At 38.6% G+C, this 27699-nt stretch overlaps 6 protein-coding genes across 9 annotated transcripts in view; 2 read left to right on the top strand and 4 right to left on the bottom strand.

Moving 5' to 3' along the window:
- LOC145965795 (uncharacterized) overlaps window positions 1-27699 on the bottom strand; it is a 407995-nt gene that overhangs the window by 169169 nt on the left and 211127 nt on the right. The gene's annotated exons all lie outside the window — the stretch shown is intronic.
- Window positions 69-23219, bottom strand: LOC145965801 (uncharacterized). The gene is given in 9 exon segments (XM_083089485.1): window positions 69-178; window positions 698-811; window positions 19542-19767; window positions 20280-20383; window positions 20386-20652; window positions 20741-21119; window positions 21227-21354; window positions 21723-21921; window positions 22476-23219. Coding segments are annotated over 8 exon segments (1518 nt in total). The 5' UTR covers window positions 21916-21921; window positions 22476-23219; the 3' UTR covers window positions 69-71.
- Window positions 2470-3119, bottom strand: LOC145965800 (uncharacterized). The gene is made up of 2 exons (XM_083089484.1): window positions 2573-3119; window positions 2470-2506 (listed from the first exon to the last, which is right to left on the bottom strand). Coding segments are annotated over exons 1-2 (312 nt in total). The 5' UTR covers window positions 2883-3119; the 3' UTR covers window positions 2470-2504.
- Window positions 13380-18204, top strand: LOC145965256 (uncharacterized). Its single transcript, XM_083088666.1, has 3 exons — window positions 13380-17700; window positions 17764-17885; window positions 17968-18204. The coding sequence occupies exons 1-3, from the start codon at window positions 17209-17211 to the stop codon at window positions 18002-18004; spliced, it is 651 nt and encodes a 216-aa protein (XP_082944792.1). The 5' UTR covers window positions 13380-17208; the 3' UTR covers window positions 18005-18204.
- LOC145965255 (uncharacterized) lies at window positions 13685-15209 on the bottom strand. The gene has a single exon (XM_083088665.1). The coding sequence runs from the start codon at window positions 15112-15114 to the stop codon at window positions 14416-14418; it is 699 nt and encodes a 232-aa protein (XP_082944791.1). The 5' UTR covers window positions 15115-15209; the 3' UTR covers window positions 13685-14415.
- LOC145965797 (uncharacterized) lies at window positions 22476-27498 on the top strand. 2 transcript variants are annotated; one of them, XM_083089480.1, is made up of 6 exons: window positions 22476-23204; window positions 23338-23601; window positions 24009-24086; window positions 24490-25893; window positions 26275-26344; window positions 26477-27498. In XM_083089480.1, exons 1-5 carry the CDS (start codon window positions 23070-23072, stop codon window positions 26335-26337), a joined length of 1944 nt encoding a protein of 647 aa, XP_082945606.1. In that variant the 5' UTR covers window positions 22476-23069; the 3' UTR covers window positions 26338-26344; window positions 26477-27498. The 2 variants fall into 2 exon arrangements, 1 of the variants encoding a protein (XP_082945606.1); XR_014436821.1 differs by having other exon boundaries at window positions 24490-26344.

The following is a 27699-nucleotide window of genomic DNA, read 5'->3' as shown; positions in this document are numbered from 1 at the left end:
AAAATGTATCAAATATAATTTATATAAAATTAACTGTAATATATTTTATGGTAACGCATGGTTAACGCATTTTAATCATCATCTGATGATGATTCACTAGAAGCTGAACTTGAGTCACAGCCACGTGAAGAAGTTGAGTCTGATGAATTGGGTGATTGACGTTTTCTATGTTTTTCTTCTTCTTCTGCAAAATATTTTTGACATTATTATTTATTAAGCGATTTTTGATTTTTAAATACTAACTTTTTAGAGTATATTTTCTGGTTTTTTGTGTTTATTTGATGAATATGCCTTTGTCTCAAAAAATGTTAAAATCTAGAATATTTATTATTTTTATAATCAACTATATTTAAAAATATTTAAAATTACTAAAAATTTTTATTTAATTGAATGTCTTTTATAATTTACATATAAACACATGTTATAAATTACTTTTTTAAATATTTTTTTTAATTTAAGAGTTTTTTAATAATGTATAGAGTAAAGAAAAAAACTTAATTATTAATAGAAAAAAACTAATCAATATATAATTAATCATTAATAGAAAAAACTATTATGCTTTAAAGATTAATTTTATTAAGTTGTTTTTATTGTTATGATTATATCAATCTATAAACATATCCTCCATCAAAAGAAAAGTACTTTTAAACAAATTTTAAATAAAAATTATTTATTTTGATGTTAAAAAAATATTTACCTTTTATTTTTGTCTCAAGAAAATTGATGTAGATGCTCAGGTAGCGTCTCCATTTATTTAGCAATTTTTTCTTTTCTTTATTGTGATGTATCTCAATAAAAGCTGAATAGCACTCTATATGAAGATTTTATTAGACTTATTTTAACAGAATATATTAAAAGTGAGAATGTGTGAAATCCTAACTTTACTATTGGATCATATTTTTCCATTATCCTCTCGAAAATACTTTTATATATTAAGACAACTCTCTAACAACGTGATTATTTTTTCTTGAGTAGTAAGTCTAGGCCGGTTCTAACCCAGGGGCTCCGAGGGGGGGTGAGGGGCGAGGGGGAACCGGCGGGGGGGAGGGGGGACGTCACGCGGGGGGGGGAGGATGACGTCACGCGGGGGGGGTGACGTCACGCGGGATGACGTCACGCGGGGGGGGGGGGTGACGTCACGCGGGGATGATGACGTCACGCGGGGGGGGGGGGTGACGTCACGCGGGGGATGATGACGTCACGTGCGGGGGATGATGACAACGTCACATGCGGGGGATGATGACGTCACGTGCGGGGGATGATGACGTCACGTGCGGGGGATGATGACGTCACGTGCGGGGGATGATGACGTCACGTGCGGGGGATGATGACGTCACGCGCGGGTAGGGGAGGTCCGCGGCGCGAGCGATGGACGAGGGTGTCCGCGCGGGTAGGGGGGATCCGCGGCGCGACCGGTGGACGAGGGGGTCCGCGCGGGGAAGGGGGGATCCGCGGCGCGAGCGATGGACGAGGGGGTCCGCGCGGGTAGGGGGGATCCGCGGCGCGACCGGTGGACGAGGGGGTCCGCGCGGGGAAGGGGGGGATCCGCGGCGCGAGCGATGGACGAGGGGGTCCGCGCGGGTAGGGGGGATCCGCGGCGCGACCGATGGACGAGGGGGTCCGCGCGGGTAGGGGGATCCGCGGCGCGAGCGATGGACGAGGGGGTCCGCGCGGGTAGGGGGGATCCGCGGCGCGACCGATGGACGAGGGGGTCCGCGAGGAGAAGGGGGATCCACGGCGGGCCCGCGATGTGTCCACGTGTGAGAAGGACGGTGCACTGGTTTGAAAAGGATAGCGTAAAGTGTGTGAAGAGGACAGTGCGACAAGGATGGCATCAACGTGTGACAAGGACGACATCAACATACGACAAGGATGACGTCAACGTGGAACAAGGACGACGCATTGTAAGATGCTGCATAGGTGGGAGAAGGACGACGCAAAGGTAAGTGAGTGATAGCGACGAGCTTGTGAATGAGAGAGAACGATAATAGCGCGAAGAGAACGCATACGAAAGAGAACTATAATATCGCGAGAACAACGTATGCGAGAGAGAACGATAATAGCTAAGATAACGCGTGCGAGCGAGAACGAAGATATCGCGAGACTTACAACTAACGCGAGACTTATTGTTAGAACGATAGCGCGTACGAAAGAGAGAGAGAAAACGATAAATTCTTACAATTAGCGCAAGAGAGACGCAAGGGATGGGAACGCAAGGAGAGGCGCGTAAATAAATACATTTCTTTTCAATACTAAATATAACATTTATTTTAAAATGTGTGTGTGTGTATTATACAATTTGTGTGTGTGTGTGTGTGTGTGTGTGTGTGTGTGTGTGTGTCTAATAAAATAATAATATAATATAAAATATAAAATATAAAATTTAAATATATAATAAAAATATATAATATAAAATAAAAAAAATATATATATATATATATATATATATATATATATATATATAAGGGGGAGGGGGCGATGCGCCGGGCTAAGGGGGAGGCCGCTTCTGGAACAGAAATAGATGCAGCGTTAATAGAAATATATTACGATAAGATTTATAAAAAACACTTACATCTGTCAATCCATTCCTCTTGTTTTTCCTCATTCTCCTCATGTTCCTCTTCTTCCTGTTCCTCTTCTTCCTGCTCCTCATTCTCCCCTTCTCTTTCCCCATCCTCCTCTTCCTCCTCTTCTCTTTCCCCATCCTCCTCTTCCTCCTCTTCTCTTTCCTCTTCCTCATCCTCTTCTCTTTCCTCTTCCTCCTCCTGCTCCTCTTCTTCTATGACCCATTCCTCTATTTCTTCGTGGGGCTCTTCCCCGAAGAGCCGCCGCAGGTCGAAAATATCTTCGACCTGGCGACTCTCCGGGGTGTCGCCCCACATATATAAAAAGTGGCTTCTCCTAGCCCGACGCACCGTCCTCACCCATTGCCTCCTTTCAATATTGATGAAGCCCGGTATCCGGACTTCATCCTGAAACTATATCAAAAATATTTATTTAAAAATACACAATTTTTACAATTTTTATAAAATAATCATAATACATTCAATACTTACATTCCATAGGAACATCAGCTTTAAGAACACAACACATAATATATCGAATAATGTTTTTTTCCATACAGGGTATATATTTACGCGATCCATTATTTTTTTTTTTTTTTTTTTTTAACTTTTACACGTACACGATTCAGAACTTCTAAACTCTTTCTGACGAGGCAACGAGGTCCCGGCACGAGGTTTTATAGTAGAGATGCGACATTATCACCATATCAAAAACGCGTCGTAAGACAAAAGTACGGTCCCATGCAACTCAGCGTGGTATATAATATAATATAATATTAATATTATCATATCGCGACTTTGTGAGGAGACAAACGTCTCGACACGAAACTTTAGAATAGGGACATATCATTATCGCTTTACCAAAAACGCCTCGTAAGACAAAAGTATGCATGATATAATATAACATTATAATATAATGTGTCAACCCTGCTCGAACGGTCATCGAACGGAAATAAGCGACTATCGAACGCAAACGAACGGTCATCGAACGGAAATGAACGACCGTTGAACGGCTATCGAACGGTCATCGAACGAAAACGAACGACTGTCGAACGCAAACGAACGCTCGTCGAACAGCAATTGAACGGCTATCGAACGGTCATCGAACGGAAACGAACGACTGTCGAACGCAAACGAACGCTCGTCGAACAGCAATTGAACGGCTATCGAACGGTCATCGAACGGAAACGAACGACTGTCGAACGCAAACGAACGCTCGTCGAACGGAAATGAACGACCGTCGAACGGTAATCGAACGGAAACGAACGCTCGTTGAACGGTAATTGAACGGTCATCGAACGCTCGTCGAACGGAAATGAACGACCGTCGAACGGTAATCGAACGGAAACGAACGCTCGTTGAACGGTTGTCGAACGGTAATTGAACGGTCATCGAACGGAAATGAACGCCCGTCGAACGGTAATTGAACGGTAATCGAACGGAAACGAACGCTCGTCGAACGGAAATGAACGCCCGTCGAACGGAAACGAACGGTAATCGAACGGAAACGAACGCCCGTCGAACGGAATCAAACGGAAATGAACGGTTGTCGAACGGAAATGAACAACTGTTGAAAGGAAATCAACGACTATCGAACGCAAAACTATATTCAATTATCAAATATTTAAATATTTTATCATATACCACAATATAGTATCGAAATACAATATCTGTGGCAGCTGTGTCGCGTACGGAAACACGATACTGCACACGTACATAGATAGAGATGAGGAAAGAAAGGAGAGAATAAGAAAGACGATAAAAATATATTGCATCATCAATTTATTATAAATATGGATTCGACGAATCATTATCATGATGTTTCAACCACCAATTATAAATCTTAAATACATTTTCTAAGGCACAATTTTTTACATGATTTTCACAACGTACAGTATTCTTAACATCTAACTTATTTAAAGAAGCTACATCCTCATAATCTGCATCCAAAGTTTCGATAATCACATCGTTTCTCGCATCATTGTCCAGTATATCGGCTAGCCATTGCCGTTTTTCATGCCCTTTAACGTACACGAGAGATGACGCATCATCATCCTCCCCCGTTGCACCCATCACCGCCGTCGTAATTAAACGTTTCGATTTCCAATATGAAACGTGTCCATCATTCCACGATAATCCATGGTGATTTTTCATCAACCATAAAACCTGACATCTCTCAGATTTTGTGAGCATGTGCCATGGTTCGGGACATGTAAAAATGTAATGAGAAAGTATGGATCCCTTTCTCAGAACAGCAGCTTCCTTCACGACAAAATTTTTGTCAACGATAAATCCTTGTAGATCCACAAACGTTGGCACAGCCATGATGACAAGATCCGATCGCAGACTGATGTCGATCGTCAAACATCTCAATCTTTTATATTTTTTCATATGCAATGGAGGGGATATTTGCTGACTTATGTAATTTTGCGGACTACATTGGTCAATGGATTATATTCGACAACCCGATCGTGCAAGATGAGACAATAGGCGGTAGTATTCGCCGATATATTTTCCCTGCATTCAAACTCTATTCTCACGTCCACGGTAGCAGTTTTGACAGACTCGTTTTGTCGCGAGCAATCAATGACCGCGAGAGGACCGCAATGTAGAAACTTTGAAATGGTTAATAGCGTGGTGCTGTTATCGCATCCATAATAAGATTTGCGAAAACGAGAGTACATGTTGAATAGAACGGCGAATCTATTTTTTTCAAAATCTAAATTTAAATCATCGTAGGGATAAAATTCCGAGTTTAAATAGAGTTTAACGTTGGCCAATTTGCAGTCATCGAACAATGTAACATCTTGTGACACTGAATTCTTTTTACCAGTTTGCAGTGCAAAGATCACGTATCGTGGTTTCTCTAGCTGGGAGGCAGCTTTCACGGTCCATGAATGCTTAGTCGTGCTATGCAGCAGAGGAAATTCGTATAGATCCCAAGATCTGAAACTCATGTTCAAGTATCGTCCGCTTTCCAACATTCGCAACATCGACAATTTATTAATCTCATTCAATATTACATGAGGCATACGCCACTGTATCTTGAGTAATTCAATCTCTGCTTCCGACGATGGGTGTCCGAATAGACAATTATTATCGTTGCGCGAACGTATCAAAATCAATTCATGACGAGCGTTAATCACAACGCGTTTATAATCTTCACAAAATCCCAGCAGCATGTTGAGCGGTACGCAATAGTTGAAATAATTTTTGTCACCATTGTACGTCAAATCCCACGCAGCGTTCTTCAAGTTTATACTTTTCTGGTGCGTTAGAGAGACATAATTTTTGAGCGTCGAAGTTATTCCAACATTTCTGTTGTGATCAATCTCTACTCCGTCGAGTTCGTATCGAAGCTCATCAAACATGAATGCGACACAATTGTTTCCCAATACAACCTTCATTTCATCATTCGCTTTACGCACATTAAACCTTCCCTCGATGTAAAGAAAGCTTTCACACGGTAACGTGTACAAATCCTGATGTTGTATAGGTATTCGTATCTCGTCGCTGTATCCAAGCGTCGTATTGGCGTACGGATTGTATGTATGAGTCTCAATCTTGACAATGCGATCGTCAAAGACTGGCTCACCTCCGATATTCAAAATATCAATCATTCTTTTCGTACGATGAATCCCAATGATTTTAAAAATTCACGATTCAACGCGCTCAACTTCTTCTTAATGGCTATCTTATTATTGTCACCCGATACCGCAATAGTATTGTCCCTCGTAAAAGTATTGTCTCTCGCGTGCTCCGTTTCGTTCAGCACGAGCATACTATGTTTGTCGCCGCCGTATATGCAATCTTACGGTAATTTCCTCTCCTCGAAAATCGAGCAATCGACCTCTTTGATCCACAATACGTATCGTTAAATCCGTAATGCTCCGTACGATGATCGGCAGGTAAATGATCTGTGCTGGCGTTTCCGATATCTTATATCCTGGTGGTACGCTCGGTGAAAATTCATGTATTGTGTGTACGCGCATGCCATTGCTGTACGCACCAGTAGTCACGTTACATTCTATACGAATAATATTTACGTTTATAATATTAACCGGTTCGTCCGATTCGTACCACTCGCGAGGTTGCAATATACGATTCGATGAGAATCCAAGCAAGGATCCTACATTGTCGGGTTTGGTAAAGTTTATTCTGTAGGCACATTTGATTTCGCTCTTTAGCGTGCTATGATTGGCGCGAAGCGCTATTGGATATTCCTCATCATAATCGTTTTCAACATCTCTGGAAAGGTGTTCATCTTGCAAAATTGCACGTTTGAGATAGTCATTTATAGCGTGCAATTCGTACGATCCTTCGGGAATCGTAATTTCTTTGTCGTCGTTGCCAAAGTAAAATTTATTATTCGAAAAATTTACGTTTGGTATCATATGATAAGTTTCAAAATCCGTTAATCCAAGCTCGTAATCGGCATCAGTCAAATCTATAGCGGGAAAATAGCTTACAGCGAGAACGCTGCTTCTGCCAGTCAACGTAAGTGTCAGTGACATGTCGAACGAATACTGAGTCGTGACGATGGATTGTCAGGCTTTAAATTGATCGTCGACTGTTTGAAGAAATTTTAAACACAACTGTCCACAGATGCTCTGATTGTAACTTTGATAAGATGCATAATTGTATTCAATTTTCACTCGTCCGAAATATCGCACAAGTTCCTTAGGTGGTCGAAGGTTTCCAAAACTGTCGAAATATACGACACGATCTCCCCTCTTTGCGTACGCTACCCAATGAGTACCGGGACCATCAACGTCATCCAAATTGACGATACCGCTCTCGTTTCGTCGTACACCGCTTATTGGTAAATTATTGCGCATGAAAACACCTCTAAAGAACGGTATGTGCATACGTTTCACCAATTGTTCCAATTGCACGTTAGTTGTCGCACCCGTAGGCATTTTTAATGTTTTTTCGACGTTTTTTTTTTTCTCTTAGACTTTGTTGAGAATCCCTGTCCACGCTTGTACGGAGCGAGATAAAGTCCGCGACCTTCCATAGCGCGATTGTGACGCTGCAACTCTTCCAGCTGACGTTGCGCCGCCTTGCTATCGTTTACCGCCTTTGCGATTCCCGCCGCACCGCCGGCCAAAGAACCGACAACTCCCAACAACGGTAAAAGTGGTAAAATACCACCACGTTTCGCTACTGGAAGTATTCGTTTTTTCCTCCTCTTTGTCGTCGATGGCTTTTTCATCCCCATGCCGAGTTTTGTCTTTGCCTTCATTGCCGCCCAAACAGTCGTAGCGGCTGCTCTTTCGCCAAGAGTCGAATCCCTCGCGGTAATGCGTTCTCGCGCTCTTGCAGCTAGTATGCGATCCGCGACGTGTCGTTGACCGAGGTCGTTGCTTCGCGAGTAAGCAATGTCGTGCTCGCGACAAGCGGCGTCCAATGGATTGACGCCTCGATCGCCTCTAGCCAATCGTTTCTCTAATCGTGTTCCCGGGCCGCAAAACTGATAACCGGGAATATGTAATTCGATGGGAAGCGCGTTTATCGCACGATTTAAGAGACCGCTACCTCTTACGATTCTCGCTGACATTCGTAGCAATCTTTTATTAACGGTGGCGGACCGTCGATGTGCGTTCGCTGCCACGGCTGATTGTAATGTCGCATGCACGAACGATATTGTCGAACCTCCGAATCAGCTTTTATATATTCTGGAAGCTTGTCCCACAATCGTTCCACGTAATCACCAAAATTTTGTAGTAAAACAATCTTTGGGATATACTGCAGTTGTTCAGCGGTAAGCCGGAAAATGTCTCTTTCATCCGACAGAAGGAGAAACATTTTGATACTGAACGGTTTCGAGTTGAGACACCTCTATAAATAGGTCTCCCCCCTCGTGATCATTTGCAAAATTGATTCGAAAGAGAAAACATGCGGTTCGTGCGACAAGCGCGGATAATCAAAGTATCAAATTTCGATGATAGACTAATATCGGAGAAAAAAGTACGCAAGCATGGAAACATGCTACCGACTACTATACGCGGTATCGTTTGCGGCCCTTCAAACTGCGGTAAGACAAACGTGTTGATTAGTTTGATAGAAAGTCCGTACGGTGTACGTTTCGAGAACATGTACGTATACTCGAAATCGCTTCAACAACCGAAATATAGATATTTGGAAAATTTACTAGCACCTATAGACGAAATTGGCTATTTCACATTCTCTAATAACAGCGATGTCATTCCACCGAGCGAGGCGCTTCCGAATTCCATCTTTATCTTTGATGACGTGGCATGTGACAAGCAAGATACGATAAGAGAATACTTTGCAATGGGTCGACACTCGAGCGTCGACTGTTTCTATCTTTGTCAAACGTACGCCAAGATACCTAAGCATCTTATACGCGATAATGCGAATCTTTTGATTTTATTTAAACAAGACGGTACAAATTTGAAACATGTGTACAACGATCATGTAAATACCGACATGTCTTACGATGATTTCCGCGCATTGTGTCAGAAATGTTGGCAACGCAAATATGGCTTCGTAGTCATTGATAAAGACAGCATGTTGATCAATGGACGATATAGAAGAGGATTTAACGATTTCGCGATACCGTAAAGCGATCAGTCGTCATCGACACATCGATCGAGCATCATGAACGGCGATCATGAAAAGATTGCGATAGAGATTGCAAAAATGAGCGAATCAATTCGCAAAAAATATCGCGCTTTGAAAACTGGTAAAATGGAGGAAGACGTTGCATTGGAAAGACAATTTAAGCCAATTACCGAACCTTTAAAACAGCTTATCGAAAATACTGTGGAATCTGATGCGCCGAAAATTGAACCATTGAGTTTAACGTTTGGAGAGAAGCACGAGGAAAAAATAAAAGAGTCGAAGCAAGGAATAAAGCGAGCACGGATAAATATGCCGATAAACGATTCGCCGATATATTCGACACCGAATCGATCAAAACGAAGGAAACAATTTTCTAATATGGCTACTGTTTCTACTCCGATAAAAGTACAACCGCGTCAAACAATGCCATCCCCGTCCGTCGAAGAAATTTATGAGACCACGCCCGATTCGTTTGTAACATCGGTCCGACATGAATTAGAAACGTCCGAAGGTCAGAAAACGTTCCGAGATCATTTTGGTCCACTAGCGCAAAAATATATAGGAGCTATCATGAGTGTTGATAAAAATAAGAGTATGGATTACGTCTACGGTGTTAAATTTACCAGCGAAGGAATGATGCTCGGTGATAAACGTTTCGATGTGGACATGGAAGATAATATAATTATCGATGGAATAAAATATACGGGATCCGAAGGTATCTACGATTTGATTTTTAGAAAATTTCCCAATCATAAAAAATACACTCAAGACGATTTGTATAAATATCAAAGTATATTAAAAGCAACAAATGCGCATAAACGTGACAACAAAGTTAATAATCCTATTAAAAGTAACAAAGGATACAAGTACAAATATATAATTGCACCATTATTCCCCGATAGAAAGGTGGGAAGAGGTATAGACGCGCCGCACACCATGACGCTAAGCGACAACATGATCGATTACGTGCATTGGAACGATCCCAACGAATTGGTAAATCGTTTGCGATTGCTGGACGCCTCGCGTCGAGCCGGCAACAATGCTCACGACAATGAAATCTTGTCAATTATCGAAGAACTTCGCGAGGCTGGCATTATTATAAATTAAACTATGCGTCAACGATACATGTCATTCAGTCAAAGTTCTCGGTACTGAAATGTCGATTAATAAATTTGGATTATCGCTCGGAACGTCGAATAATTTGTACTATCAATGGAATGGATTATTGAGAAATTACGTTCGCGATAACGCTCTCTGCCAGACTACTACCGGCTTTGACGCAAGGTCGCGCAAGATTCAACGTGTAGCGCAACCGGAAACTGATACTGACGCCGTCAACAAACGATACGTGGATAAACTTTTGAGAGATCGACAGGGAGAAATTGAACAAAAAATTATCACGCTTGAAACACACGTGCAGGCGCTACGAATAATGATGGACGAGATAAAGAATGTGCTGAGATATGCAACATCTGACTCGACATAGTAAACGAGAGATACTAATATCGCAATATTAATTATGCCTCGATCAAACGTGCGAAAGAAGATAAACACCTCCGAAAAGCGACAACTTGTCGAGGAACTACATGCTCCGGCGAGAAGAAATTTTCCACGAAGACGCGTCATTGTACGCGGATACGACGATCTGTGGCAGGCGGACGTGGTTGACATGCGTTCGTATTCTCGACTCAACAAGGGTCATAAATACATACTCACAGTTATCGATGTGTTGAGCAAGTATGCGTGGGCCGTACCGCTCAAGAGTAAGAGCGGAAACGAAATGTCCGAAACGATCGCAAAGATTATTGGAGACGATAAAAGGTGTCCGAAAAATTTTCAAACCGACAGAGGAAAAGAATTTTACAACGCGAGTGTGCAGAAACTCATGAAGAAACACAACATTAATCATTACTCGACGTATTCCATTATGAAAGCCTCGGTCGCGGAACGATTCAACCGTACTTTGAAAAACAATATGTGGAAAATGTTTACGCTCAACGGAAATTACAAATGGATCGACAAGCTATCTCGACTTGTTGCAGAGTACAATACGCGAAAACATCGCACTATCGGTATGAGACCTGCCGATGTCACTCCAGCGATCGCTGAAAAACTTTTAAATACGGTGTATAGCAACGTAAAAATTGCGGCTCCGACAAAATTTAAAGTAGGCGATTCTGTACGCGTGAGCAAATACAAGACCATCTTTGAAAAAGGTTTCACACCTAATTGGACGACCGAAGTTTTTAAGATTGTCGAGGTGCAGAAAACTAATCCCACGACATTCATACTCGAAGATTCGCGTGGAGATCCCGTCGCTGGAGGATTCTACGAATACGAATTACAACGCGTCGCTAATCCCGACGTATATCTCGTGGAAAAAATTTTGCGGGAAAAGGGTGATGATGTATACGTGAAATGGTTGGGAATGAATAAATCATACAACTCTTGGATACATAAAAATAGTGTATTATAAATATTTATTAAAATAATATACATATAAACTATATAAATAATTTAATATATAAATATTTAATAATATAAAAATACATAAAATGTATTAAATATAAGAATATATACATGGTTATGTACAAAATATACAATTAATAATAAATAAAATATACATTTATTTACAATGGTATTCTATAATGTCCCCACGGTAACGTATCGGTGGTTTCGGGTACGATATACCGCTTATCGTCGTACGGACTCAGAGCAATTTTCGTCTCGCAGATCGTGTATACTTGGTGCAGTTTAGATCGTATACACGACTGCTGACGCGTCATTTCAATTTCTTCTTTCAAACACCGCGTGTAATCGTCAAACGTTATCGTTCTCGCAACAACGTTACTCTTGACACCTTTAACTTTCTTCGTATCCTTTTTTCCATTCACTCGTAACGCGTACATCTTTGCTCTGAGCCCAACGAATTCGGTCATTATGGTACCGTTGTTTTCGTCCTTCATCAGGCCCGGTACCTTTTTATTTACAAGCGGTATACCGTACACATTATCCACTGCATAATCGCTCGTGTCGAATCTGATGATATCGCGCTTCATATTCTCATACACATCCGCACACTCAATGTGATATATGAGACTATCCGTATCGGTGTACATTACCTGGCATTTGTCGCGATACATTGGCGTCATATACTCGTGATGAAACTCGTACAAACATGTCTTGGATATGTCGAGTATGCACATACCCACGTAAATCGGTTTGTAGAATTTCACCTCGAGTTTACGCAATTCCACAGCGATTAAGTTTTCTGAAAAAACGCTTCTGCTGTGGAAATTTGGTTTCGCAATCATTACCTCTGCACCGTACCGACCATCCCACTTTGTTAATAATTTAACATCGACACGATTGCGCACATTTTCCATCGTTTTACCAAACACTGCATTGTTCATTAATTTATATAAATTTTTTTCGAAATCATTTTTAGCCAATGTTCTAAAATGTGTATTTAATTCTATGTAATTTCGAAGCCACGGAGATTGTGAAAACTGTAAAATTCGATGTATTTTTGTAACGCGAAGACCGTGACGCGTACACTGCTGCAGGTTGCAGTAGTGTATCACGTAACGTTTCTTATCGTATAGCATTGCAAGCAGTTTGAATTCCCGCTTGCCAGGTGGTTTGTCGCGTGTCGGGCAAAACGGTAGGTCAGTGTGTGCATCGTGAAGATGTTGCGGGTACTCGAGGTCCACTTCGAGGACATAGCCTGTAGGCGAATCTAGCGCGATGGATGATACGTCAAAATTGGTCACGTCGTCGACCCATCGAAAATCGGCGTAAGGTAACGGTTGACACATTGCCCATCCGTACAAATTATTTACATCAAAGTACATCAAGTATGATGCTGGTTTCGATGGATCGTACGACTCCATGTACTTGTTATTAGCGCGAGCATATCTACCCGAACATTGACTCAGACCACCGCGTATACCACGTTCGATGAACATAACCATGTCGATGTCAGTAAGCAACTCGAACGTAATTTTCGTATGCTTCAACATGGCGTCCCACGTGTATCCGGGGAGAGTATAGTAATACGCGGGGTCGAGTCCGTAACTTTCGATACATTTATCTCGAAAGTTTTCGAAAATGTCGGCTAATAACAAGACATCAATTTTAAGATATAAATCGCTATATTCGCCTAGCGTTCGAATGGAGAATCGCGTCCAGATGTTCTCGGCGTGCGCGTAATCGCTCTCGGATACAGTGTCACCGGTCAAGGAACTGTAAAATGATTCGCGCGGTGGTAAACACGTATCTTGCAACCTATCTACCGAGTCGATGTATTCATACGGAAATACACCTTTCCGCGTTAACAAATTGAAATTTTCTGTTGATAAATTTTGATATTCTGATTTTAAAATTTTGAGTTTGTCTTTATCCAAAAACGATGCCAATTTGTCGAGACTCGATGCGAGAAATTTGAATGAATCGATGAAACGTAATTTTACATGATTTTTTGATTCTTCATCCATACAAACATCTTTTGTGAATGAAATATATTTCTCTTTTGTTATCGGAAGTAACTCGATTTTCCCTTCGAACGATGTGGCTATTTCCTCGATAATAAAGTGTGAATCATAACCTGATAAATTATGAAAAACTATGGGAATACAAAAAGATTCTTTATAATTTAAATTGCAATTTGAGTGTGCTGGACCTCTGTATCGCCCGGTCAGATGGCAATGATCGCGAACGCGTGTATCGTCTTCCACGAACGGTTTTTCGCATATATGACATTGAGTGGCGCTATGGAATTTTTCCCACTCTTCGGACGTCAAATTTACCATGGGGACATTTGTTTTTAAAATATTTTTTACACGTAACGCTAAATTTTTGAGGTCTTCGGCGAACCAAGCTATACAATCGGCGCTACGACGCGAATGATATGCCGATAAAGATTCATCATACGAACAATGTACATAGTAAGCTATACTAAATACTTGGTGATGTTGATATGCGTTTTTCTCTTCATCCATCTTGGCCAAAACGCATTCCAGGTCGGCGTAGACCACAAATGGAAGCCGCTCCTTCCGATTAAAGTTATTGAACTCGAGCCACTTGTCCTTATCGCTCGGCAATCGGACAGCGCAATCGTTCATCTTTCCACAGTCGACCGTATGCGACTGCAACTTGGCGTCCGAATCAAAGTAATGTAAGCATCTGTAAAAGAAAAATTTTTTAAAGATTTATATACAATTTGCTACATAACTTATAATTATTCAAATAATATAAATTAAACTTACCGGTCGCAGATATATTTCTTGTGCTCCTTTTTGCTCAATTGTGAGCTCACGAGCCGGGATAAATTCTTAATCCAAGTGAAATGTCCGACGCTGTTGTCGTCTTCAATGTACAGCAAGTTGATATGCTTGTCCTGCTTCTGCTCCGTAAGACGCATCGGGACAATGCTGTTCTTGTCTTCGATGCTGTACACATTTATAGAAATGTCATTGGCAAGTTCAAAATTTTTTATTTGGTTCACAGTCACTGGAAACTCAATGTCCCGGAGATTCAGCACTGTCGTGTAATGTGGGTACGATGATTCCCGTTCCGCCTTTCTTTCGGCGGGGTATAGTGCGGCGACCACTGCCCACGCGAAACATGCATTGTCCTTTGATTGTACATTAATCACCGCTCTTTTCAACATAATCTCCCGCGATAATTTGATGTGACACCCCGCACGCATAGGATTATACTTATTTATATTTACAGTTAAATTTAGTATTCGCGACAAAGCCCACCCGCTATCGCGTTCCTGAAACTCTTCCAGAGACGCTAGGGTGGGTTCGATAACACGCCGTTCGTACCACTCGCGTAAATCGGATGTGCGAAAGAGTTCATAGTTTCGCGTATTGATACTTTTGTTGGCGTGTTTATCCCCAGCCACGAATTCACCGTTAAATATAGTGTTCACTTTCACATTATAATGTTTTTTCATAACATCCTTCACATGTTCCAACACAATGTCTTTGGCATCATCGAGAAACTGGCGCGGTTCGATGTGATTATAATTTATCACTGCACCAGTCAATATACGACTCTCGAACGCTGTATCAATCTCGCGCCACGCAAGTCCATTTTGACGCGTGCTACATCCGGCACCCGTGTGTACGAAACGTCCGCGTACCGAATTTTTCAACCCTTCGAGGCGCGCGATCCGAGCAATTAGCGATTGTCGATATCCGATCGATAATCGCGGTCGCTTGATGCAACTTTGCTCTTCCAACGACTCGATGTATTGGTCGCATCGTTGCTCCCACACAATGTAATCTTCCAATGAATTCACCAAAGTGGATTGCTCTCGCAAACTTTGTTCCTCCATATTGTATCAGACTTGCGAAATGCGCTTCCCAATGATAGTTCCGGATGTACTTTAACAAAAATACTGGTGGGGTGTGCCTCTTGATCATGATTTATATACTGTCTCGTGCATATCATCGAACATTCTAGAATGATTTCATCTTAAAAATTCCCTGGAGTAGCGTCTGCAATTTAACCTTGATAATTTCGCGTTTTGTCACGTACATTTGAAAAATCTAACGTGGTTGCATCGGGAGCAGTCGTAAATCGGCGCTTGATTTTAGCACATTCAGCTAAATCTTTGTCTAGGGGTGATGTGCGTTTTAACCTTGACGGTTAATCTTTGTTCTGATGTGTAATTTAACCTTGATAATTTCGCGTTTTGTCACGTACATTTGAAAAATCTGACGTGTTTGCATCAGGAGTAGCCGTACATCGGCGCTCGATTTTAGCGCATTCAGCTAAATCTTTGTTCCGATGTGCATCTTAACCTTGAAAATTTCGCGTTTTGTCACGTACATTTGAAAAATCTGACGTGATTGCATCAGGAGCAGCCGTACATCAGCGCTCGATTTTAGCGAATTCAGCTAAATCTTTGTTCTGGGGATGATGATGTCATCGCAGCCGTACATCGGCGCGACAAAATTTTAGAGGAAATTAAAATGTCGTGTTAGCAATAATCCCCTCTACATTGCAATTTGCGATACTATTTGAATTGATATTAATTCTAATACGATCAGTATTGCATCAATCGCGCGTGTGAAAGGTTCACTGAAGAAATCGACATGAATTTTTACGTTCCGATTCGAAACGGTGAAACTCCACCGTGTAAGAAGCAAAAATGCGACACGTAAGTTTCAATCGTTTAAAAATTTTATTTATTAATTTTTTTTAAATATTGATCTAATTATTTATATTTTTATAGCATTCAACCTAGTCGTGCGACTCACATACTTGGAAGAAGATATGCTTTAACCCCAACGTCGTACAAGTATTTGGACATTGGAATAAGCGTTGGAGCTGTGTCGTACGTGGAACTGATTCTCGGCGATAATCGAGGCAATCAAATAGTGTTGCCTTTCTCAACGTGGAATTTGTTGATGCAGAAGCAAGCAGACGTTGAACAATTTCTACAATCGACTGCTCTCCCATTAAGGATTGGAGATCTAATGCTTGAAATGTATCAATCGAAAATTGTAAAACTCGCATTATGCGAAAATTCTTTGTATATGAAACCACAAACATTATTACATTTATTTAATTTTGAAAATTGTATCGATCATATGCATAATTGGTTATGCGAGAATACGTATCTCGTGAATGAAAAATTTAAACAATTTGAAACTGTTTTACAACGTAACAATATTACTACTGTATGCGATGCTGTAAAAACGATACGCGATAGTGATGTCTTTAACAGCGAATCATTAATCGATTGTGAATTACTAACATGTGCTGTAAATGATATTTTTTACGCTGCTTGCAATAAATAATTATTTTTATTTCATCTATGATTTTAATTCTTTCCTTCCATACGAATAAGAATAGTTATACTTTTCTCAACACGCTCCGCTAAAGATGTAGAGAAATGCTGAGGTAGATGAGACGTGATGTCCTAGTTGGAATGAGACAAAAGATATTAAAAGATATATAATGAAGAGGAGTCTGCGACATTAGAATATTATTTCTTTCATTGTTCTGTGTTTCGTTAGTCTTGTGTTACGTTAGTGCAATGGCTGAAGACGATGTTATTATCATCGATGACGATACGGATGATGATGATTATTGGATGGAAAGAGAGAGAGAAATGGATGAGATGGAGAGAGAGAGAGAGGAGAGAGAAATGGATGAGGGATCATCCGATGGGAAACCTGATTTCCGTTTTCGGACTAGTGATGATGAAGAATTACTTCAATACGAGCGGGAACAACTTTCAAAGAAGAATCTAGAAACTTCAATCGTTCAGTTTATAAGACATCAAGAGCTCGGCTTGGAAAAACCTCGCACAAATTCTTTGAGGACATTTCTTCTAGCTCGAGAAATATGTGCGCGAGATTTTGCAAAATATCATGGATGTAAATGTTTCAATATAGAACCTAATCATTCTAAAGTAAATTGTATTGGAAACAAACTGCGTGAAAATCTCGAATTAATAGAAGATTTTGAAAAATTGAAAGAAGATGATCATGAGAATATACTACGGCGGAAATTGGAAACGTTGAAGGTAAAATATTTTTTGTCGATGTGTAATAAATTTAAAACATAAAATTAATATGTTTGATTTTAGAGTTTACGCGATGATATGAATGGTCGACGAGAGGATAAACAGATATGTGAATCCAAACCTGCATCAAAATATAAATTGTGTGTATTGTATAACGGTGAATGGAAAATGCCATGGAAAGTATTGTAAGTAACTTTCAATTTATAATATATCAAAAGTTCTAAAATAAATTATTAAAAACTATTCAAATGTCTTTTTCTGTTCCAGGAGCGGCTCCACTCAGCCCGACACATCGACCCCTTAGCATTCTAGGAGCGGCCTCCTCCTTAGCCCGGCGCACTCCCCCAAATATATTATTCTTATTATTTTATATTATATATTTTTATTATATATTTAAATTTTATATTTTATATTATTATATTATTATATATTAAGCACACACACACACACACACACACACACACACACACACACACACACACACATACACACAAAATTGTATAATACACGCACACATTTAAATAAATTTTATATTTTAATTTAAAAAAAAAAAAAGAAATGTATTTATTTACGCGCCTCTCCTTGCGTTCCCATCCTTTGCGTCTCTCTTGCGCTAGTTGTAAGAATTTATCGTTCTCTCTCTCTCTCTTTCGTACGCGCTATCGTTCTAACAATAAGTCTCGCGTTAGTTGTAAGTCTCGCGATATCTTCGTTCTCGCTCGCACGCGTTATCTTAGCTATTATCGTTCTCTCTCGCATACGTTGTTCTCGCGATATTATAGTTCTCTTTCGTATGCGTTCTCTTCGCGCTATTATCGTTCTCTCTCATTCACAAGCTCGTCGCTATCACTCACTTACCTTTGCGTCGTCCTTCTCCCACCTATGCAGCATCTTACAATGCGTCGTCCTTGTTCCACGTTGACGTCATCCTTGTCGTATGTTGATGTCGTCCTTGTCACACGTTGATGCCATCCTTGTCGCACTGTCCTCTTCACACACTTTACGCTATCCTTTTCAAACCAGTGCACCGTCCTTCTCACACGTGGACACATCGCGGGCCCGCCGCGGATCCCCCTTCTCCTCGCGGACCCCCTCGTCCATCGGTCGCGCCGCGGATCCCCCCTACCCGCGCGGACCCCCTCGTCCATCGCTCGCGCCGCGGATCCCCCTACCCGCGCGGACCCCCTCGTCCATCGGTCGCGCCGCGGATCCCCCCTACCCGCGCGGACCCCCTCGTCCATCGCTCGCGCCGCGGATCCCCCCCTTCCCCGCGCGGACCCCCTCGTCCACCGGTCGCGCCGCGGATCCCCCCTACCCGCGCGGACCCCCTCGTCCATCGCTCGCGCCGCGGATCCCCCCTTCCCCGCGCGGACCCCCTCGTCCACCGGTCGCGCCGCGGATCCCCCCTACCCGCGCGGACACCCTCGTCCATCGCTCGCGCCGCGGACCTCCCCTACCCGCGCGTGACGTCATCATCCCCCGCACGTGACGTCATCATCCCCCGCACGTGACGTCATCATCCCCCGCACGTGACGTCATCATCCCCCGCACGTGACGTCATCATCCCCCGCATGTGACGTTGTCATCATCCCCCGCACGTGACGTCATCATCCCCCGCGTGACGTCACCCCCCCCCCCGCGTGACGTCATCATCCCCGCGTGACGTCACCCCCCCCCGCGTGACGTCATCCCGCGTGACGTCACCCCCCCCCGCGTGACGTCATCCTCCCCCCCCGCGTGACGTCCCCCCTCCCCCCCGCCGGTTCCCCCTCGCCCCTCACCCCCCCTCGGAGCCCCTGGGTTAGAACCGGCCTAGACTTACTACTTTCTTGTATACTTACTTTTTAAAACAGCCTTTTTTACTGGTGTCAGTGGCTTTCTCGGGGATCGATTTGGCAATCTATTTGTACTTCTTTCCAGTAGCAGAGCTCTATTCATCAATTTGTGTACTCCCCAAAGTGCTCGACTCAAATGTCTAACAAATAAAGAAGGTGTTCTCAACTTCTTGATTTCCTTCCATGTTGTATACGGTATTGAGATACCATATCTTAAGTGCATCATTTTAATCTAAAAAAAGTAATTAAAATTTTTGTTATTGTAGAAAATATTTTATTATTATTGTTATTGAATTATAATTATAAATTTAAGATAGTTCTAATAATTTTTGAATTATATCTAAGTAGTTTTGGAAAAATAATATTTTTGGGACTTATTTTTTAGTTTTAAAAACTTAAAATTTATAAATATTTATATATTTCTCATGTCTCTCTATTTCTCATACTTAAAAAATTTAAGTTTTTGAAACTAAAAAATAAGTCCCAAAAAATTATTTTTATCAAAACTACTTAAATTTTATCAAAACCTCAAAAATCTCTCAAAACTTATTTTTATCAAAACCTCAACGAACAAAAATATAAAACAAAAATTAAATTACAAGTAAAATACAACAAATTGCGCAACAAAATAAAAATTGTTAAGTTGTGAGTACGAAAAACCCATACTGCTTCATTCTTGCGAACACATTAGAAATGCATTAATTTAATACATTTAAATTTAAATATTTTTTACATTAAACTTACAATTGTTCCGTTGACTTCGTCGTTCCAAGTAGTCATATTTTCTTTGTCTGTTAGTCCAATATATTGGTCGGAATCGTAATCCAGGTCACTTCCTTTATTCTTCTTTTTTCCTTTATCTTTCTTAGATTTTTTTAATGTGCTTTGTTTTTTTTATCTTTTTTCTTACTCTTTGTTTTCTGATGTTTTGCTTTATAAGTTTGATCATTGTTTTCTACGAACATTTGTGTACAAAAATCACCTTGCAATGAAAATTGCTCATACATTGGTTGAGAAGTACTACATTCATTAAAAACAGTATCTTGTAAACGAGCATTAGTCTCATTTCTTATCTTTTTCGGGGTACTGGTTATGGGTGATGCTGGACGTTTTAGTTCTGTAAAAATACATTGCCAGCACATTAATAAAAATTAGTAAATAAAAAGAAATAAAAAACATTTTTGTTCAAAATTAATGTCTTTTGCCTTCAGGAAATAATTGTTTTTTTGTTTTTAATGTATTAAGTTCCTCTTTTAGAAGGAATATGTCATTTTTCAAATTGTGATTTTCCAATTCTAGTTTTTTATTTTCTTCTTTAAGATATTGAATTTCCTTTTCTGGAACAATTGGATTTTCAAGCAGTTTTTCACGGTTTTTTTCAAATACTATATTATCACGATTTAAAATTTCCAATTTCTCATTGATTATATCTTCGTCTATTTTCTTATCTACAATAGATTTTGGAATTTTAGGAAATTTTTCATGGTTTCTATCAGATATTTTAATGTCGTTATTTGAAGATTTGAATTTCTCATTAATATTTTCATCGTCTTCTTCCGATGTCCTCTCATTATTGTTGAACTCCTTGAAAATTCATGATTTTTAATAATTTAAAAATAACAAGTATCATAAAATTTATTTTCGCATTAATAGTTTTACAATTGAAAAATAACATGATGAAATATTATTACCGTTTCTTTTTGAATTTTATCAGACTCTAGATCTTCTAATTCTTCTAATATTTTTTGTACGGCATCACTGTAACGCATTTTTTTAAAAACATAGCGTTGTTTGTTATGTTTCAAATCTTCTTCATTATCTACAAAGAATAATAGTAGTAAAAACTTAATAAAATTACATCATTTATTAAAAACGAAAAACATTTACTAGATATATTTAATAAAAGATTAGAATGGATAATAAAATTATTATGATAAAAGAAAATAAAAAAAATACAAAAAATAAACGATAGAATCTGAACATTTTTAACTAGTAGATAATAGCATACTAAAAACTAGAATATAATAGGAGTATAATAATAAACATTATATAAAAAAGATTAAAAAAAACAATTTTTAAAAATAAGAAAGAAGAGAACCGTATAACGTTTTAAGGGAAAAAAAATAAACTTTATAATTTAAACAAAATTAAAATTTACTATGAGAATTGTATGAATTTTGTACACACTTCCTATTTCCATAATTTGAACTGCGATCATACTTTCTTCCATGGTTATAGGATTCAGCCTTTTTACAAAATATGGGTTCTCGTACTTTTCCAGAATTGCAAAATTCTTTATTTTTTCAATAGGGACAATGTGGATTCTCTTGCTTTCGTCATCAAAATAACGTACACTAGCAAACTTAATTTGTGAATCCATGATCACCTGTAAAAAGTTCTTTTTATTATGTTTTCAAAACTTAGGAAACATTTCTTAACTGCAATAAAAATGATTCAAATTATGTAGTATTACATCATATTTATTCTAAATTATTTTAATAATATTGAAATTTGCTTATGAATCATGAATCAAAATATAGGGCGTTTTTCAGCAAGCGACACAGTGTATCACTTCGTCCTTGTTGGTTGCCGAATGTAAATAAGGATGAAATGATTCACTGTGTTACACTGTGTCCTGTGTCACTTGTTGAAAAACGTCCATAAACTCAAATGCTTTCTGCAATGTATATAAAAAATAATGTAAACTACCTTGAATAGAGATAAATGTTAATTATTTTGAGAACATCATTTTAATGATTTTACTAATTGTAAGAAATTAAAAAAATACAACATAAAAAGAGAATTATACTGTAGCCTTTAGCTTATTCTATAATCATTTTTTGAATATCCCACTAAGTCAAATTAAATTCTCTTTCGAGTATTCAAGTAGATTGAAAACGCAAAAATATACAAACAAATTTTATACAAAATATTATTTACTTGATGTGCTTGGAAGTATTGCTAAGTCGAACACGTGTTGTCGAAAATGACGAATGTGTATTCCTCAATATTACACTCAGTATCCTCAATATTACACACCCAGTACTCCTCAATATTAAACACGCAAGTATCAGTTCAAAGATTTCTAATCACGTCACTAATTAGCGAATACTCTTTCCACAAAACACAATCACTGCAAACAATCGCTGCGGACAATCTTCCATATTCTACCATATTCCTCGCATATCTGCCTTTGTTTGGCGATGAGCCCGCCAAAACCCACTTGCCGGCTAGCTCATGCCACCCACGTGATGTCGTGGCAGCCAATCACTCTCTACATCATCGGCGCAACACATTACACTACTCACTCACAACCAATCCACGACGAAGTAGCCGCGACGCGCGCATCTCAATAAGATGGTGTAGACTGTTAATACGTAACTTTGCGTGTTTATTATATTGAGAAATATATAAATAGAGTTTATTATATTGAATTATATTGAGAAAACGTTGTGTTCCGTAATTTTTAATGACAAAGTCGTAATCCACGTTTGTGACTGTGTATTTTGTTTGTGCTTCTCTTATTATGAAATAATGGGGAGATATCACAATTATCTTGAAAATAAATTTCAAGAAGTCCCAAGAACGAGTCAATACAGAAAAAATCGTATAAGATGTGAATCAAGTGATCAAAGCAGTGATAATAATGTCGAAGATGCTCAATGGCGGGTAAGCATTAGAAAGTTACATTGGTAAAAATATATATAAATTATGAATTTGTGTTGCAAGTATGATATACACATATATATATATATATATATATATATATATATATATATATATATATATTACTTTCATTTAGGATTACTGTAATCGTCAATCATCTAATGATAGCGACAACACAGATTCTGATAGCCTGAGTCAACATAATAGTATTCGTTCATCACCCTTCAATGAAGCATTGCTAGCAGACATTGAAAACAATAAGCAACTTAGTTCTGACTCATTGCATTTAATACAAGATCAGTATATGGATCATATACAAAATAATTGTCATGAATCTTCATCAATATATGAAGATCCATTTATTAAGCGAAATGATGAACAATCATCAATATTAGAACAGGTTAGTATATAACTCTTTATACTAAAAAATTACTTTTTTATTTGGAATCTTTTTAAATATTTGATATGTAAAATTAAAAATTTTTGTTATGAAAGTTTTATTGAACACTCATGGCAGTGTGAGAGTGTTGTGGGTAATTTATAAAACTTATTATTATTAAAATTTACTATTTTTATGAAATGTATTGGTAATTAACAAAATACAAAAAGTAGCTATTATGTTTTTCAATTTAATTCGCTTATGAATGATATTAAACAAAGTTTTTATTCTAAAGTTTTTCTAAATATTTTATTGGTTATTTTTAAATTATAATTTTTCTATTCGCCAGTATAGGGCAGTACATTAAAAACTTTGTATACACTAAGAACATGGTATACTTTTTAAAATATAAAATTTGTTTTTTGCAGGCAGTAGATGTATCCCAAACTTCAATAAATAGGAATCAAATATACAGCTTATCAGATTCTGAGCATGAAAATTTTCATGTAAGAATATATTTTTTAACTTCATATGATTTACAATATATATGTAATTTGTATATGACAATGGCCGCATTCAGCAGACTCAACAGTTGGGCACCATTACTAGATTTTCCGATGTAATTCGACGCTGATTGGTCGGACCTGAAAGTAGAAACCAATCATGTTCGATTGCTACTTAGCGGTTGAGTCTGCTGAATGCGGCCATTAACATCAAATAACTTTTTAGCTTCAAAAAATCAATTCATTTTCTTTCATTGTTATTACATTTATTTTACCTATCTCTTCTTCTATATATTATACATATAAATGTTAAAATTAATTTTATTTTTCCATCTTTAAAAATCATAAGTATTTTTATAATCAATTCTTAAAACTTCATAATAATAAACGTAATTTATATTTACAGGATTCATGGGCCTATGATGCACATGAAGAATTATTTCAATTTAGTGATGAAGATGATAGTGATGACGATGACAATGATGAAGAAGTCAACTTTGAAGAAGTCAATAATGAAAATAATATTGGTTTTAATAAATTAATAAAAATGATGCAAAAAGAAGAGAATAATGAGACTATGAATGCTGTAGTAGTTGTAAGTAAAGCTGAAATTTTACTTGCAGTTTTGAAGTATGGACTCACGTATTGTTTATCACAAAGTGCGTTAGCCGATCTTTTTAAAATGTTGAACTGTTTCTTTAGTTTTTCTTTGTTGCCTAGTACACGCTATCTTGTTGACCAAATGTTCAATCCGGAAATAGTCATAGAATATCATGCAGTTTGTCCAAATTGCAAAAAATATATAGCAAAGTTTGATCGCAAAGATCGTCGCGTTGAATGTCAAGCATGCAATACTGTAATTGCATTGAAAGATACAACATATACTGACTTTTTTGCTATTATAAATATAAATAATGAAATTACAAATTTAATTCAAGACAATCAAAAATACTATGATTATGTAATTCGCGAAAGAGTACGAAATCATGAAAAATTCGATGATATAATAGACGGAGTATTATACAAAGAACTTGTTGATTCATTGTCAGCAAATGATAAATTTAATTTTGCTACACTTACGATGAACAGTGATGGATCGCCGATTTTCGAAAGTTCTAGGTTTTCGATTTGGCCGATTCAAGTAATTATAAATGAATTGCCTTTGGATGTAAGAACTTGTAGACCTATAGTGTGCGGTATATGGTTCGGTAAAGATAAACCAAATATGAATATTTCTTTAAAGCCGTACATTGTTCACATGAACAAATTGTCAAATGATGGTATACGATGTACTATTGCAAATGAAGTACGCACTATTAAAATATTCACTGTATGTTGCTGCGTAGACTCTGTGGCCCGTGCACCGATGCAGGGTATGGTTCAATATAATGGCCACTTTGGGTGCAATTGGTGTTTACACCCAGGGTATTATATTGCCCACAAGAAAGGTGGAAGTATAAAATATATTTTGTTGAATGAAATACCATCTAAAAGAACTGAAATTGAAACAATCGAGCACATGCGACAAAGTCTTACATCTCGAAATCCCGTTTATGGTGTAAAAAGACCTTCATATTTAATTAATTTACAAGGTTTCAATATTATATCTGGTTTTGTACCAGACAGTATGCACTGTCTTTGTTTGGGAATAGGAGAACAATTTTTAGGATATTGGATGGAATCGAACTTGCCATATTCTTTATCCAATAATGATGTTAATAAAATTGATAACTTGTTATTAACAATAAAAGCTCCTAATCAAGTTATTATCGATACACCAACAAGGAAAGAATACACTATTTGTCATATAGTAAGTACGGAAAATGTTTTTAATAATTCTTTACCACTGAAAAAAATTGTTAATATTTCTGATAATTTAGTAGCAAAAGACATCAACAGCATTGAAAGAGTTTGCGTTTTTATGAATATAGATAATATGAGGTATATATGCGCAGTACCAAATTTATATTTTTATTAATCATTTCTTACTTGTATATAATGTAAATATTTCTTACTCATACAAAATGTAAATATACTTCTACATAATGTAAATATATTGTATATGATTGCAAATAAGAATTATATATAGGCTACATTCGTTTCGATGCTTTTCAGCGCTGAATAATAAATATTTTATATAATTGAAATTATATATTAGGTGCGCAACTAAGTTCCCGCTGTTTGTCAATAGATTGCGCCACCAATAAGTGTTGGTCGATTTCGACATATCCAAAACGTCATGAACCAAGCTTAGACATATGGTAAACAAACCGTTTTGACACAGTAGTGATTTTGTTTTGGCGTCATATATTTTTGGTTGTGTGAAAATGTCTGATTTTGTGCTAAATAATCGTCATTTGCGGGAAGTGTTGATTTTCTTCTTTCATTCGAAGAAAACGGCGGCTGAAGCGCATCGAGAGCTCCACAAAGTTTACGGAGATGCTGCTCTAAGTGAAACAACGTGCCGTGATTGGTTCCGTCGCTTCAAAGACGGTGATTTCGATGTTGACGACCGTCCGCGTGAAGGAAGGCCAAAAATCTTCGAAGACGCTGAATTGGAGGCATTGCTCGATGAGGATCCATGCCAAACGCAACAAGAGCTTTTATTAGCATTAGGAGTTACCCGCCAAGCCATTTCCAAGCGATTGCATGCGTTGGGAATGATTCAAAAGCAAGAAACTTGGGTTCCTTATGATTTGAAGCCAAGGGACGTTGAGCGTCGTTTTTTCGCCTGTGAACAACTGCTCCAGCGGCAAAAAAGGAAGGGTTTTCTTCATCGCATCGTGACGAGTGATGAAAAATGGATTCATTACAGCAACCCAAAGAAAAGAAAGTCATAGGGACTGCCCGGTCATGCTTCTACGTCGTCGGCTCGGCCGAATATTCACGCTGCGAAGGTTATGCTGTGTATTTGGTGGGACCAGGTCGGTGTTATTTATTATGAGCTGTTGAAACCGAACGAAACCATCACTGGGGAACGGTATCGACTTCAATTGATGCGATTGAGCCGAGCACTGCGCGAAAAACGGCCACAATACGAGCAGAGGCATGAAAAAGTGATTCTACAGCATGACAACGCTCGGCCTCACGTTGCCAAACCCGTTAAAACCTACCTGGAAACGCTCAAATGGGAAGTCCTACCCCACCCGCCATATTCCCCAGATATTGCGCCGTCCGATTATTACTTGTTCCGTTCGATGGCACATGGTCTGGCTGATCAGCAGTTCCGCTCATATGAAGACATCAAAAAATGGCTTGATTCGTGGATAGCCTCAAAAGATGAACACTTTTACCGTAACGATATTCGAGCTCTGCCAGAAAGATGGGAAAAAGTTGTAGCTAGCGATGGGCAATACTTTGAATGATTCATTTGTAACCATTTTTTCACAATAAAGTTGCATTTTCATAAAAAAAACAGCGAGAACTTAGTTGCGCACCTAATATTTTTTCTATTCTCTATTTCTATCATTCAACTCTTTAAAATTTGATTACTATAATTATTGTTAGATGTAACAATAATAAAAAGATTATAAATTAAAACAAAACGTTTTAGAACTTACATAAATAATATATATATATATATATATATATATATATATATATATATATATACAGG

Source organism: Camponotus vicinus, unplaced genomic scaffold, assembly GCF_025532165.1.
Source record: "Camponotus vicinus isolate PSW18456_S1 unplaced genomic scaffold, iyCamVici1.0 SCAF_14, whole genome shotgun sequence".
In the NCBI taxonomy this organism is placed as follows: Eukaryota; Metazoa; Arthropoda; class Insecta; order Hymenoptera; family Formicidae; genus Camponotus; species Camponotus vicinus.
The sequence above is the reverse complement of the archived record's forward strand: the minus strand, read 5'-3'. Positions and strand labels throughout refer to the sequence as shown.